We start from the raw sequence: 15,170 nt of genomic DNA on the forward strand, positions 1-15,170 counted from the left end.
CTCCATTGTAAAATTACTATCTTATCCTTTTTGTTTTTTTTTTTTTGTTTTTGTTTCTGTTTTTGCCAGTCCTGGGGCTTGGACTCAGGGCCTGAGCACTGTCCCTGGCTTCTTTTTGCTCAAGGCTAGCACTCTGCCACTTGAGCCACAGTGCCACTTCTGGCCATTTTCTGTATATATGGTGCTGGGGAATTGAACCCAGGGCCTCATGTGTACGAGGCAAGCACTCTTGCCACTAGGCCATATCCCCAGCCCCTATCTTATCCTTTTTATAAGAAATATTATTTGTTATATCATTGTTTAATTTTAAGAAACATTGTTCTAGGGTTGGAGGCATGGCTCAGGTGGTAAGAGTACCAGCCAATTAGCCCCAGTTTCAGATAAAAACAAATTATTCTTACCAAAAACACTGTTAATGAAGTCATAATACCCTCTGTAACATTTCTCTCAGAAGGAAAGAAAGCACAAAGTTCTTCCTGAGGAAGGACACAAATGGAATGCAATTTGTAAAGCATTGCCATAGTGTATATAATAAAAATTGTGACACTGCACACCTATATCCACCAAATTATTATACATGAAATACCTTTTCTTAGTTCCAATCCCGTAAATTGACTTTAAGTATAGTAATCACGTGCTTTACTTCTTTTTTTTTTTTTGGCCAGTCCTGGGGCTTGGACTCAGGGCCTGAGCACTGTTCCTGGCTTCTTTTTGCTCAAGGCTAGCACTCTGCCACTTGAGCCACAGCACCACTTCTGGCCATTTTCTGTATATGTGGTGCTGGGGAATCGAACCCAGGGCCTCATGTATATGAGGCAGGCACTCTTGCCACATCCCCAGCCCCGTGCTTTATTTACTTCTTGTTTTTGTTTTTGTTTTTTTGGCCAGTCCTGGGCCTTGGACTCAGGGCCTGAGCACTGTCCCTGGCTTCTTCCTGCTCAAGGCTAGCACTCTGCCACCTGAGCCACAGCGCCCCTTCTGGCTGTTTTCCATATATGTGGTACTGGGGAATCGAACCTAGAGCTTCATGTGTAGGAGGCAAGCACTCTTGCCACTAGGCCATATTCCCAGCCCCACGTGCTTTACTTCTAATGTGTTTTAAACTGACATTCTGACTTTGCAATCAATACTTTATAAGAGGGCACAGGTAATTCTAGAAGAAACCACAAACTATAAATGGAGGATGGCGGGGCTGGGGATATGGCCTAGTGGCAAGAGAGCTTGCCTCGTATACATGAGGCCCTGGGTTCGATTCCCCAGCACCACATATACAGAAAACGGCCAGAAGTGGCGCTGTGGCTCAAGTGGCAGAGTGCTAGCCTTGAGCAAAAGGAAGCCAGGGACAGTGCTCAGGCCCTGAGTCCAAGGCCCAGGACTGGCCAAAAAAAAAAAAACAAAAAAAACAAATAAATGGAGGATGGCATTGGCATTTTTCCATTTCTGTTTTTTGAAATTCTTGCCTTCATTCTTGCATCAAAGGCTCTTTGTGTATTGGTTTCTTTTATTTTTTTAAATGATAACCAATGTTCATTTATTTGCAGTTATTTTATGCTATTTTATTCCCATGCCATAAGTTTTTGTTTCTTCTGGGATACATTTTTCTTCTGTGCAACCTCCTTTTCTGGTTTAGGAACAATCTGTTCCTTTTCAGTAAAGATCATCTCAATGTGGCAGGGAGCTCATGTGTGGGTTAATCCTACCATGGGCTCTGTAAGTTCAGCAGCACATTTTGGATGCTTTGTTCACCTGGATGTATTCAATGACCAGGGAGTCTACATCTAAACCCTTCAGTTCGGCTTTACTCTCTGCATTCTTAAGCATGTGCAGCAGAAATTCAGCACTCTTTTTGAGCCACCAACCCTGGGTCCAGCCCCACTGTTTGGCCTGGGCACACCTGCCATCTCCACCATTGTAAAGCCAGAATGGCACACATTGCTTCTTTAAAGTGACATCTTTCAGATACTTGGTAGCTTTTCGTATATACATACCTTTGATGGCCTGGGCTGTTTCTCAGGTGTTCTTAAAGTGAACATGAACATTTGAATCTCTTGACTTGCATGATTTTGTGGAGTTTTCTGAGTCTAAAGAGTAGCGAACCATTTTCACAGGTCGCCTCAGGCCGTTAACAGGAAGAGGAAGAGCGGGGGCTTCTGGGAGAATTCATGGCAACTCAGTGTATTGGTTTCTAATGTGGCACAAACTGTCTGTCACACAGTTCCCAGGCTGTATTCAAAGGATACCATGGCATTGATAAAATATGGAGGTTACTGTTTTCTCCTCTGTGTGTGTGTGTGTGTGTGTGCGCGCGCGCGCGCTACTACTAGGATTTGAATTCAGGGCCTCTAGTTCTCCCTCTTGATTTGTACTCTAATACTTGAGCCAGAGTGCCACTTCTGGCTTTTTCTGTTTATGTGGTACTGAGGAATGGAAGCCAAGGCTTCATGCTTGCTAGACAAGCACTCTACCACTAAGCCCGGCCACACCTCTACTTTTGGCTCATTTCTTTTTTAGGTCCATGACTGGGACTTGAACTTGGCACTTGATGCTTTTGGTACAGCGCTAGTCTTGAGCAAAATAGCACGCTACCAACTGAGCCATGCCACTAACCCCTACATTTGGCTTCTTTACTGATCAATTGGAGACAAAAGTCTCTCAAATTTGTCTGCCTGTTGCTAGCTTTGAACCATGATTCTTAGATTTTAGCCTCTTGAGTAGCTAAGACTATAAGCATGAACCACTGATACCAGGTGGTTTCTTTTCTTTCAGCTCCCCACCTACAATGGTGGCATCAAACTAGGCCTGACAGGCACAAGCCTTGATCTTCTCTTTGTGTTTTTGTGACAGTGTCTGTCACTGTTTGTTAACAAGAACATAATCATGACATTGATATCCTCTGCTAGGGTCATATGCTATAAATGCATAAATTTCCAGAGGAAATAACATTCTCCTGTCAATTCTCTGCTGTCTATTTCCAACTCTACTAGTTGGCTTTCTGCCATGAGGAGGAACTTCTCCACTCCTATCCTAATTGGTTTAGTCATTTTTTATCACTGTGAATTCATTAAGTAGTAATAGATTATAATCTTTAATTATATTTATTTTCATACTCAAATTGTCCTAAATTTAGCTACTGGGAGCCCCTTTGAGTTGGCCCTAGTGTTCTTTGTGTTTGTGTGCGCCAGTACTGTGGCTTGGACTCAGGGCCTGTGCTCTATCTTAGCTTTTTTGCTCAAGGCTGATGTTTCACCATTTGAGTCATACCTCCATGTGTGGACTATAAAAAAAATTATTTATTTGTTTGTTTATGTAGGACTGGGGGTTGAACTTGAGCCTTGCACTTACTAGTCAGGTGCTCTATCACTTGGTTCATGCCTCCAGATCACATCTGGCCTTTTGCTAGTTAACTGGAGATATGCTTGCTTGGTCTGGTTTCAAACTAGAATCCTCATATCTCAGCTTCCTCAGTGGCTCGGATTTCAGGCATGAGCCACCTGTGACTGGAAGTTATATCTCCTCCCTACCTCCTTCCCTCCCTCCCTCCCTCCCTCCCTCCCTCCCTCCCTCCCTCCCTCCCTCTCTCTCCCCCTCCCTCTTTTCTCTCTCTCTCTCTCTCTCTCCCCCTCTCTCTCTCCCTCTCTCTCCCTCTCTCCTCTCTCTCTCTCTCTTTCTTTCTTTCTTTCTTTCTTGTCCTGGGCCTTGAACTCAGGGCCTGAGCACTGTCCCTGGCTTCTTTTTGCTCAAGGCTAGCATTCTACCTCTTGAGGCACAGCGCCACTCCCAGCCTTTTCTGTTTATGTGGTGCTGAGGAATCAAACCCAGGGTTTCATGCATGCTAGGCAAGCACTCTACCACTAAGCCATATTCCCAACCCCTGGAAGTTATATCTTCTTGTTTGGTTTTTTTTTTTTTTCCGTCATTGGGCTTGAACTCAGGGCCTAGGCACTGTTCCTGAGCTATTTTCAAGACTAGCGCCGTACCACTTTGAGCCACAGTGCCACTTCCAGTTTTCTGGTAGTTAACTGGAGATAGCAGCATTTCATGAACTTTCCTGCCTGGGCTGGCTTTGAACCATAATTCTTAGATCTAAGCCTCCTAAAGGAGCTAGTATTACAGGCATGAGTCACCAGCACCCTGCTCATGGCAGTTATATCTTTTTAAAATATTTTTCTTTTTGGTGTAACTGGGGTTTACGAACTCAGGGCTTTTAGTTTACTACGCTGCCACTCTTCACTTGAGCCACAACCCAGCCCTTCTTGTATCCCTTTGATGTCCTCTCATCATTTTGAGTATTCCCATTTTGCCCTAAGATGTTCTATGATATCTGACTTTCTCCCATATCTTTTTGTCTGTGCTTTTAGGAATTCATGTACACACTGAGGAAAGATACCAAGGCCTCTAATACTGCAGTGTGGTGACAGTATGAGGGATAGACACTAAGAAAAGATACCATTGTTTCTGAGTTTACATTATTTGGGGATGTAAACTTTGTTATTTATCTTTGAGGGCCTGTAGTTTGGAAGAGGAAATATCAATTAGATTAACCTGAGGCAAAACCTAAACTCATTATAAAAGGTTGGTACAGTATCCTTAAATCAGATAAAATCATATATGTGAATTTTTTACCATCTTAAGTAATTTTTTGGCTCCCTAAAGAGAGGACAGCTGCTGTATTCATAATTACAAGATTTATTCATCTCTTTAGGAGCTATCGTCACACAAACTTCTATATACTATTTGAGGAAGGTCATGGAACTCCCGAAGCCTAGCTATCCTTAGCTGATTACTCCTATACAAAAGATAAACACTCCATAGAATTTCACTAAGCCAGTGCATATTCAAGAACAGTTTCACTTGCTGTTAGAAACTTGTACATAAAATGATCTTGTAAGCATATTGCCTTAATAGATAAGTGTTTGTCAATTTAAAAACTACTCACAGGTTTTCCTGCGTCTCTTTTTGTTAACATTTGACTGCTCAGGGGAGATGCTCCGCAAGAAACGAAGGGAAAAGGACGGTCATAAAGATCCACTCTTAGTGGAGGTGAGCCGGCTTCAGGATAACATTATGAAGGACATTGCAGAGCTACGACAAGAGGCAGAAGAAGCAGAAAAAAAGCAATCTGAACTGGACAAAGTTGCCCAGATCTTGGGAATTAACATCTTTGATAAATCTCAGAAATCTTCAAATGACAGTAAAGAGTCGACAGAGAAGCCTGAAAAAGCAGAAAAATCTAAGAGCCCAGAAAAAGTGTTGCCATCCTGTACCTCTTCCTCCAACAAGGTAAAACTTAACTTTTCATTTCTATTATATTTTCCCCAATGTATGCTACAGAAGCTTTTGACATTTTCTTTTCTTTCTTTCTTTCTTTCCTTCTTTTTTTTTTTTTTTTTTTGTTGGTTGTGGGGCTTTACCACTTTAAGCCACAGGTCCACTTCTGGTTTTCTGGTGGTTATAAGAATCTCATGGACTTTCCTGCCTAGGCTGGCTTTGAGCCAGGATCCTCAGATCTCGGCCTCCTGAGTAGCTAGGGTTACAGGCATGAGCCACCAGCCTCCAGCCCAGAATTCTTTTTCTCACTCAGCCATTTTATTCACTTGTATGCTGAAATAGCTATGTGATAACGTCCATGTTTATATTTAAGCTCAAGTGGTTCTTTCAAGTGTCTTAATAATCTATTAACCATTTCTGCTTCATTGTTTCATAGGCAGTTCAAATTCACTAATTCCTAAAGTATGTTACTAGTGCTTTAATTTCCCTAACTACCCTGTAACCAATTAACAAATTTATTAGCTTTCCCCTGGTATAAATCTCAGTTACATTCACCTTGCCATTTTTATTGCATCCAAGTCACCATTTCATACCGATACTTCTATAGTGTGTGTGTGTGTGTGTGTGTGTGTGTGTGTGTGTGTGGGTGGTGTGTTGAGACTTGAACTCACTATCTGGATGATGTCCCTTAGCTATTTTCCTACAAGACTGGCACTGTACCATTTGAGCCACAGCTCAGCTTCTGATTCTGTGTGTGTATGTGCACGCACATGCACATGCTTATATGCATGCTGGGCTTGGGGCTTGAACTCAGGGCCTGGGTACCATCCCTGAGTTTCTTTTGCTCAAGGCTAGCACTCTATCACTTGAGCTACAGTACCACTTCTGTCTTTTTCTGTGATTAGAGATAAGAATCTGACAGACTTTCCTGTCCAGGCTGGCTTCTAACCATGATCCTCAGATTTCAGTCCTCTGAGAAGAGTTACAAGTGTGAGCCACCAGCGCCTGGCTTCTGTGAGACTCTTCAATAGGAGTTGTGATGCTAGTCAGGTGCTGGTGGCTACTCAGGAAGCTGAGATCTGAGGATCGTGGTTCAAAGCCAGCCTAGGCAGGAAAGTCCTTGAGCCTTTTAACTACCACAAAACTGGAAATAGAGCTGTGGCTCAAAGTGGTAGAGTGAAAGCCTTGAGCAAAAGTACTCTGAGACAATGCCCAAGCCCTTGAGTTCATGTCCCCATGACCAACAAAAAAATGTCTCAAGAGTTTTTCCTTCCTGGGCTGGCTTTGAACCACGTCCTTCAGATCTCAGCCTCCTAAGTAGCTAGGAATACAGGCATGAGCCACCAGTGCCTGGCCACTTCTGGCTTTTTGATGGACAACTGAAGCTAAGAGTTTCATTGACTTTCTCACCTGGGCTGGCTTTGAATTTCGATCCTCAGAAGAAAAAGGAAGGGAGGGAGGGAGGGAGAAAAGAAGAGGAAGAGAGGGGAAAGAAGGTATGGATGGTTCTTTTTGTTGTTGTTAGTCATGGGGCTTAAACTCTGGGCTTGGATGATGTCCCTGAGCTCTACAGCACAAGGCTAGTGCTCTATCACAGAGCCAATTCTGGTTTTCTGGTGGTTAATTGGAGATGAAAGTCTCATGGACTTTCCTGCCAAGACTGGCTTTGAACTGCGATCCTCAGATTTCAGCTTCCTGAGCAGCTAGGATTACAGGTGTGAGCCACCAGCACACTGGCGTGGATGGCTCTTGATCTGCAGATCTCATCCTTCTAAGAAGCTAGGATTATAGGTGGAAAAGTCCCTGTGATACTCGTATCTCCAATTAACCACTCAAAAACTGGAAGTGGCACTATGGCTCAAGTGGTAGAGCACTAGCCTTGAGCACAAAGAGGCTCAGGGACAGCACCTAGGCCCTGAGTTCAAGCCCTGCAACCAACAACAACAAAAAATGTATAGGTGAGTAGAGCAGCTTGCCTAACAATCATGAGGCCTTGAATTTAAACTCCAATACTGAAAAAGACAAAACATAACTATAAGTACATAGTTGGTTTGAAGAGTTTTTTTCTCTTTGTTTTAGAAAAATACACAAACACACAATTTTGTCTTTCTAGGTAACTATATTTTATTTTTGTCATATAGATAGTGAAATCTATCCAAGCAGTCAAATCACCTTTGTTTGCCATAGTAATTTTCTTAGGATAAATAAATGTCCAGCAGTAGAATTGCCAGGTCAAAGGGTATTTCGAATTTTGAGGCATTTGTAATATGTATCTAGATTTTCTTCTAGAAGGTACTTCCAGGTAATACTCCCACCAGCAAGGAAGTCTCTCCTTCCTGACTTGCTATGTGTGATATCTTTGTAACTCTTGAATAGGACTTTGTTAGGAAAGAGTATCTTTGAAGTCTTTTTTTTTCCCTCCTTCTATGTCCCCTATCTTCCCACTAGCCAATATTTTAGTTCCCTTATCTTGTCTAGTGTAGAAACCCATACTTTCTCTGGGTCGCAAAATTATGTTTTTCTGTACCCTGAGTCTTATTATCAACCAAAGCCTCATTTCTTAAGTGCCTTGTTCCCAGCTTAGTGAGTAATTCATATTAAAATACTTACTTTTGGGGAGCCATGTTTTAAAAGAGAATTCATGTTAACTCAAAGGTGTTGAATTCTGTTGGGGACCTTTTAGGCTGTCAAGAATATTCCTCTAGGGCTGGGGATATAGCCTAGTGGCAAGAGTGCCTGCCTCGGATACACGAGGCCCTAGGTTCGATTCCCCAGCACCACATATACAGAAAATGGCCAGAGGTGGCTCTGTGGCTCAAGTGGCAGAGTGCTAGCCTTGAGCGGGAAGAAGCCAGGGACAGTGCTCAGGCCCTGAGTCCAAGGCCCAGGACTGGCCAAAAAAAAAAAAAAAAAAGAATATTCCTCTAGGTTATCCCACATAAATTGCTGTCTGTCTTACCGATGCACAGCACCAATCCTACTCTCCTCCTTTCCCTACCAGGATACATAGGTAATAAGCAAGTTCACTGTCCTCACATGTTTTCATTTACTTAACCTGAGTAACTACTTTTTCCATTTTTGTTTTTCTTCTCTACTTGTGATTTTTAAATTTGATGAATGTACTTGATTGCAGAGATAGCACATTCAACATCTACTGAAGTATGTACAGTGAAAAGATCCCTACCCATCCTTATTCTCCAGTTCCCCTCAGTTCAGAAGCACAGTCAGTTTCCACAATCTTGAACATTCTCCTAGAGATATTTTTAGGATATGTAAATATATTCATGATGTGATGTAACTATAGGGTTTAGGTTGTTCTCTTTAACCCTTGGATACGCATTTCTTTTTGAGGTTCTGCCAGCTTATACAGCTTTTTTTTTTTTTTTTTGGCCAGTCCTGGGACTTGGACTTACGGCCTGAGCACTGTCCCTGGCTTCTTTTTGCTCAAAGCTAGCACTCTGCCACTTGAGCCACAGCGCCACTTCTGGCTGTTTTCTGTATATGTGGTGCTGGGGAGTTGAACCCAGGGCCTCATGTATACGAGGCAAGCACTCTTGCCACTAGGCCATATCCCCAGCTCCCTTATACAGCTTTTAGGGCATTAGAAATATGGTCATGTAACCTTTGTATTATTTCAACCCCATTCTTTGTTATGACAAATCTAGATTTCCTTGAATTCTTTTTGTAAGTGTAGGGTTTTTTCCCCCCTCTAGGAATTAACAGTAAATAATGAGAAGTCACGAATTAAGAGCCCTCAGCCTGCTGAAAGCCCCAGCCAACTACCGAGAAGTCTGATCAGCTCATTCCTGCTTATGAGTACTATGATGCTGGCAGTCACTGGTGCAAAGACTGCAATACTATTTGTGGGACCATGTTTGACTTTTTCACCCATATGCACAATAAGAAGCATACACAGGTAAGTAGCTTGTCTTCTATTGTTCCACTTCCTTTCCAACTTTTATATTCCCATCTACATTACAAAGCTGGAAATGAAACATTCTCGCATGGGCAGGAGCCCCAGTCTGAAGAACCAAGAGATACCAGCAAAGGAGATACCATCCCCAGGGTTCAAACCAGGGGATCTACCTGTAACTAAACACCATGATGAGTGTAAGTGAGGCTTCTGCCTCTTTTGATTCCTTGCGTTCCTGATTTTTTTGTTTCATTTATCTGGCTCTAGTACTTATTCTAACATGTGTTTACCTTTTCCACAGGTGATTTCCGTTTAAACAGTTGGCAGAATGGGAGGGTTGGGTGGGTAGCTAGGGACTTCTGGTTCCCTAGTCTTATGTGTGAGGGGAAAAAAGAGAGACAAGTGGGTCATTGAGTTTTTAGTGCAGTTGTGTGAGCACCTCTGCCTCTTGCAAATAGACACTGGATCCCTACAACAGACCTTGGGCTTCAAAGACCCAGAGTGAGGCCAAGCAAGATGCTATAAAGCGCACTGACAAGATAACTGTTCCTGCAAAAGGTATGTTTCCTCTATCTTCTTTGTGGTTTCCTTACATTTATCTAAGTAAGAGGTGTCTCTGAACTGAAGTGTTAGGAAGCAGTATAGCATGAGACATAGTTGTTCCTTTTAACCAAGGGTAAGAATGTCCTGAAAATAAGGGATCTATAAGATTACTCTAATATATACATATTACATAATATATGTATATATTTATATAAAATTGTCCTGTAGACATATATACACACATATGTACATATGCATACTTTAAGTGATATATATGTATTATATATACTTTAAATGACAATTACTTAAAATGATATATAAAGATATATACAAATTATATATATACTTTAAGTGATATATATGATATACATATGTGATATATATGTGGTTTAAAATATAGAACAACTATCTTTGTCATTAGTTTATACATCAAAATTTTATTTATTTGAAATCCAGACATAAAAGACAATAAGACAGACAATAGTTTAATTCTTCAGCTAAGAACTTATAAAGTACTTCAGGTAGTGTTATTAAGGAGTAAGTTAATAAGAAAAAAAATTATGTTTTAAACTTCAATTTCTTGCCCTTGCAAGTAGTCAATGCTGCTAATGTATCCTTCAGGTGTAGATTCTTGAGTACTTAATACTGACACAGAGATAGATCCTCATACAAATGGTAATAGGGTGCCTACATGTGATGACAGTTTTTAAATCACCTAAGATGCTTAGTGCTACTTAGAGTTTAGGGGAGCAAGCAACAGAAGTGGGTCTGGCAAAGGAAACTACAGAATTTACCAGATAAGTGTTCCCAAGAAGTGGAGGTCTAGAATTCAAGCTTCAGGTTAGGAAGATTGTGAGATTCATCTAAAAGGTCTCTTACTGCAAAAGAGTGGTGAGATTTCCTTTGGTTGCTAAACTTCTTGGCGAAAAAGACTTGTTTCCTTAACCTTCTATTTCTTTCAGGCTCAGAGTTTCTAATTCCTGTCACTGGATTTTACTGCCAGCTCTGTGAGGAATTTTTGGGGGATCCTATTTCTGGAGAGCAGCATGTAAAGGGTCACCAACATAATGAGAAGTACAAGGTTAGTCTTTGTAGTACCATGTGAGGTCTTCCATTCTCTGTAGTTTTTTTTTTTACTTTGTCACTCAGAGCCAGAAAAAGCCATTGACACTTCAAATTCATATAACCACTAGGGAAAATCTCAATCCTGAGCTAACAGTCATGTCCTAACTAACTCAGAGATACTGAGCTAGCTAGGACCATCTTTAATCCTTAAAAAGAAATCTAGAGGGGCTGGGGATATAGCCTAGTGGCAAGAGTGCCTGCCTCGGATACACGAGGCCCTAGGTTCGATTCCCCAGCACCACATATACAGAAAACGGCCAGAAGCGGCGCTGTGGCTCAAGTGGCGGAGTGCTAGCCTTGAGCGGGAAGAAGCCAGGGACAGTGCTCAGGCCCTGAGTCCAAGGCCCAGGACTGGCCAAAAAAAAAAAAAAAAAAAGAAATCTAGAGATTTCTATGAAGTAAATTCTCAGTTACAGGGACCAAGGTTTTCTTTCTTAAAGTAGTTTGTCAGTTGTTAAGCCTTTATCTTTTCTTTTCTCAGAAATATGTGGAGGAAAACCCATTGTATGAGGAGCGGCGGAATCTGGACCGCCAAGCTGGCTTGGCTATAGTCCTAGAGACAGAACGGCGACGACAGAATGAACTAAAGCGCAAACTTAGCGAGAAACCAAAGGAAGAGAAAAAAGAAAAGAAGGCAAAGGTTGTGAAAGAAGTAAAGGAAGATGACCAGGTCTCTGCAGAATTGGAGGACCAGCTCTCTGAAGGTGGGAATTCCCCTGAAAAAGCTGAAAATAAAAGGAACATTAGCATCAAACTCCACGTAAAAGAAGAGGTGAAAAAGGAACCACCAATATCATCATCTTTTGGAAAATTCAGCTGGAAGAAAACAGAAAAAGAAGAGGAGAAAAGTTCAGTGGTGGCCCCAAGCATCCTTAAGGAAGAGGTTGTAGAAAATAGTAAGGACAAGGAAGATATCAAAGCTGAAACTGGAAAGGCAAAGCCCATCAAAATTAAGCTTTCTGGGAAAACTGTTGTTGCACACACCAGCCCCTGGATGCCTGTTACAACTTCAACACAGACTAAGATTCGTCCCAACCTGCCTATCCCATCTACAGTACTCCGTAAATCAAGTTCAGCCACAGTGAGCAAGCCCGCTCCTCTTAATACCTTTCTGTCTATCAAGTCCCCTGGAACCACTGCTAAGCCTCTGCCAGTGGTTAAAGAGTCTTCATCTGATCTCCTCTTGCCTCCAGATATCATCTCCAAAGCTTTTGGTGGGGAAGAGGTGATTCTAAAAGGTTCTCCAGAGGAAAAAACGGTGCTGGCTGAAAAGAATGAGCCATCCCACATACCTGAGCAAATGTTGCCACCTCCTCCACCTCCCCCACCCCCACCCCCTCCGCCACCCCCAGTTATACCTCATCCAGTTGCTCCAACTCCTACTCAAGTAAATGCTGCCTTGGCTCCTGTAAAATCCAACTCAGTTGTGTCTCAGACTCTTAGTTCTGGTTTTCTAGGTTCAAACAGTTTGAATCCAGAGATACCTGTAACCATCATGTCCTCAGCACAGCCAGCTGCCATTCCTTCTGATGAAACGGCTCCTGGGGTGAGTGAGAGTGATCAGGACCAGACTCTGCTCTCTGTATTAGTACGTCCTCCACCACCTCTCTCAAGTGTTTTCACTAAACAAGCCAAAAAATTGGAGAAACGAAATCCATGCTTAGCCACAGCCAATGCTAAGGACCTATATGACATATTCTACAGTAGTGGTGGAAAAGGAGCCCCTGAGACTAAGCTGGGTTGTGGCCCATTGGCCAATGGGGAAAATAGCAACCTCTCTAAAACTGAAAGTTCAGATACCTCTTCTGCCTTGAACAGCAGTGCATCCCAAGAGGAGTTACCTCAAGATAGGGATTTGGTCACTGCACCTGTAGTCAGCAACTCTGAAAATCCCACTGCAAAAACTCTGGTGTCCATAGGGAAGTGGTCAGGTGTAGAGCATGTAGACTCAAAAGGCAGAGACAGCAGCTATGGCTTCTTACAGCCTTTGACAAGGTTGTGCCAAAACAGGCCTTATGACACTGTTACCCCAAAGACTGATACTTTGGCCTCATGGACTTCTAGCTCCCTCCAGAGTGACACTAATAAAGATAGACCTCCACAAGGAAAAATTGAGTTTGGCCTGGGAGAGCCAGTACCACCTGGCATAGACCTACCTCCTCAGCGAGACACAGATATACACTGTCATACCAAGGACTCTCAGAAGTTGGTAAAAGTTCACCTTATAGATTCTGATAACCAAGATAAGGGGAGCCAAGAGCTCCACCAATCTGAGAACTGTGGACAAAGTGAGATAGAGACAAATACTTTACCAGAGCAAAGGGTGGAAGTTGAAGAGGGAGTAAGTGCCCACATTGTGCCCCATACCCCCAGCTTAACAGATTCTACTTTAAATCATAAGAACAGATGGGAAGGAGAAGTAGAACAGCCTAAATTGGTTGACCAAGAAAAAGAACAATCTAAGAACTTGATGACAGGACCTGAAACCACCAGTAAAGTAGTAATAGAATTGAGTAGTGCACAGGCATTCTCCTCCACAAAAGCAGAAATAGATGCATTTCCATCAGAAACAAGATCTTTACTCCATAATCCACAAGATATACCTAGAATTTCTGCCCCAGAATTGCTGCTTGAGTCTCCAACCAGATCAGATATGTGTTTAACAGATAGTCCCCAGAAGAAAGGAGTTACCATCGATAGTCAAGAGTGGCTTGAAAATTCTGCGTCTAGGACTTCTAGGTACAGAACCCTCAAATTCAAGAAAGAAAGATCAAAAGATTTTCAAGGTAAAATGATCTACAAGCCTTCTGTTTGGAACAAGAAGCCAGAGAAACCAGAAATGGAAGTTGCGGAGCCACAAGATGTCTGTCTAGAACAGACAGTGACAATAGAAACTGAGGCCAAGGAGCTTGCTGCCCAGGCGAATCTGGGAGGTAGGCATGCTGATTTCTGCAGTACTCAGGTAGCACATGGATCCCCAAGTACCCTGTCTCAGAAAGTATATGAAGAAAATTCTGTATCACCTTTAAGATATAATCCCTCTATCCCCAATGACTTTGAACCAAACTCATCTTTCTCTGGGTTTCCTTTAGACTCTCCCAAATCCCTGGTGCTTAACTTTGAAACAGAGGGCGAACACAACTCATCTAATCCCACAAATGGGAAAATCCCTTCTAACTATTTGAAAACTGGACTTTCTGTAGAAAATGTTGACTGTGGCTTGGGAGGCCTAGAAGGAACACACCAGGCCCTTGACCTTTTGGCAGGGGGAATGTTGTCTGAGGAAGTTGAAGAAGCTTCACAATTGAAGAAGCAAGATTCACTCACATTGGAATCCAAAACAGTTAGTCCTACAGGCCTTGGGCCATCTTCTTGCCTTCCAGACCTTGTTGACTTTGTCACACGGACATCCGGAGTTCCAAAAGAGAAACTATGTTCTCCGCTCTCTGATCCAGATGACCCTCTTAAGTGTAGTTCCCTGGAGATGGGACCACTGCAGCTAGAAATTTTGGATGCATCCATTCCAGAAGTAGCAGTTGGTCTAACCGATGAGGACAGTGAAAATTCTTTGAATTTGGTAAAAGCTCCAACTTCAGGGTCCCTTTCAAAGGAACAGATAGTTGGAGGCAGTACAATCCCTCAAATAACTGAACAAGAAGCTGCCACTGATGCCATCGAGGCCCACACACAAGCCAGTGTTCATAAATAATAAACAAATAATACCTAGGGCTGCTTGTGGATCAGTCAAATTGGCTTCTAGAAACCAGAAACCTAGATGATCCAGGACAAGTTGGCAATTTCATCTGGAACCTATACCAAGACATGAAACTTAAGAAAATTTACCTCTTAAGAAAAACTTACACTTTAAAATATCAGACAAAATCGTAACTTCTATATATGTATCTGTTAAAATATTCTGTTATCTTTTTCTTAATTTTTCCTACTTTGTCATTAAAGTCAAATGTCTATCTGGCTCACCACATAGTGTGCTTTGGTTGTATTTTGGCCTTGACTCGCTACAATTTCTGGATGTTGGGAGGAGGGAGACAGCTGACTTCTCAACTGCTGTGTTATATTCCTATCCAATTACCTGGGCAGCTGATGGCACCTCTGGGAGAAAACCAGGAGGCTTGCTGAAAAAGGAAGAATTATTCTCTTAGGTTTCCATTTGGATGGGCCTGCCTTAATTGTTTGAAATGTCACGTGAGTAGCCCTTTTACTTAATGTCTACTTCCCCATTGGCATGCCAACTCTCATACGTCTTTTATCCTGTTGCCTTTGTTTGAAATGGTCCTATTTGGAAATGGCCTCAAACATAGAA

General features: G+C 42.3%; 1 protein-coding gene and 1 pseudogene across 1 annotated transcript in view; one reads left to right on the forward strand and one right to left on the reverse strand.

Annotated features, from left to right (window-relative positions):
- Znf318 (zinc finger protein 318) overlaps positions 1-14,697 on the forward strand; it is a 40,353-nt gene extending 25,656 nt beyond the window's left edge. Inside the window, 6 exon segments of the mRNA XM_048347712.1 lie at positions 4,979-5,280; positions 8,982-9,036; positions 9,039-9,184; positions 9,640-9,739; positions 10,687-10,805; positions 11,331-14,697. Of these exon segments, the coding sequence (XP_048203669.1) occupies positions 4,979-5,280; positions 8,982-9,036; positions 9,039-9,184; positions 9,640-9,739; positions 10,687-10,805; positions 11,331-14,558 (3,950 nt within the window). The 3' untranslated portion in view covers positions 14,559-14,697.
- LOC125352559 lies at positions 1,557-2,019 on the reverse strand (annotated as a pseudogene).
- Positions 14,698-15,170: the final 473 nt, after the last annotated feature.

Source organism: Perognathus longimembris, chromosome 6, assembly GCF_023159225.1.
Source record: "Perognathus longimembris pacificus isolate PPM17 chromosome 6, ASM2315922v1, whole genome shotgun sequence".
Lineage (NCBI taxonomy): Eukaryota > Metazoa > Chordata > Mammalia > Rodentia > Heteromyidae > Perognathus > Perognathus longimembris.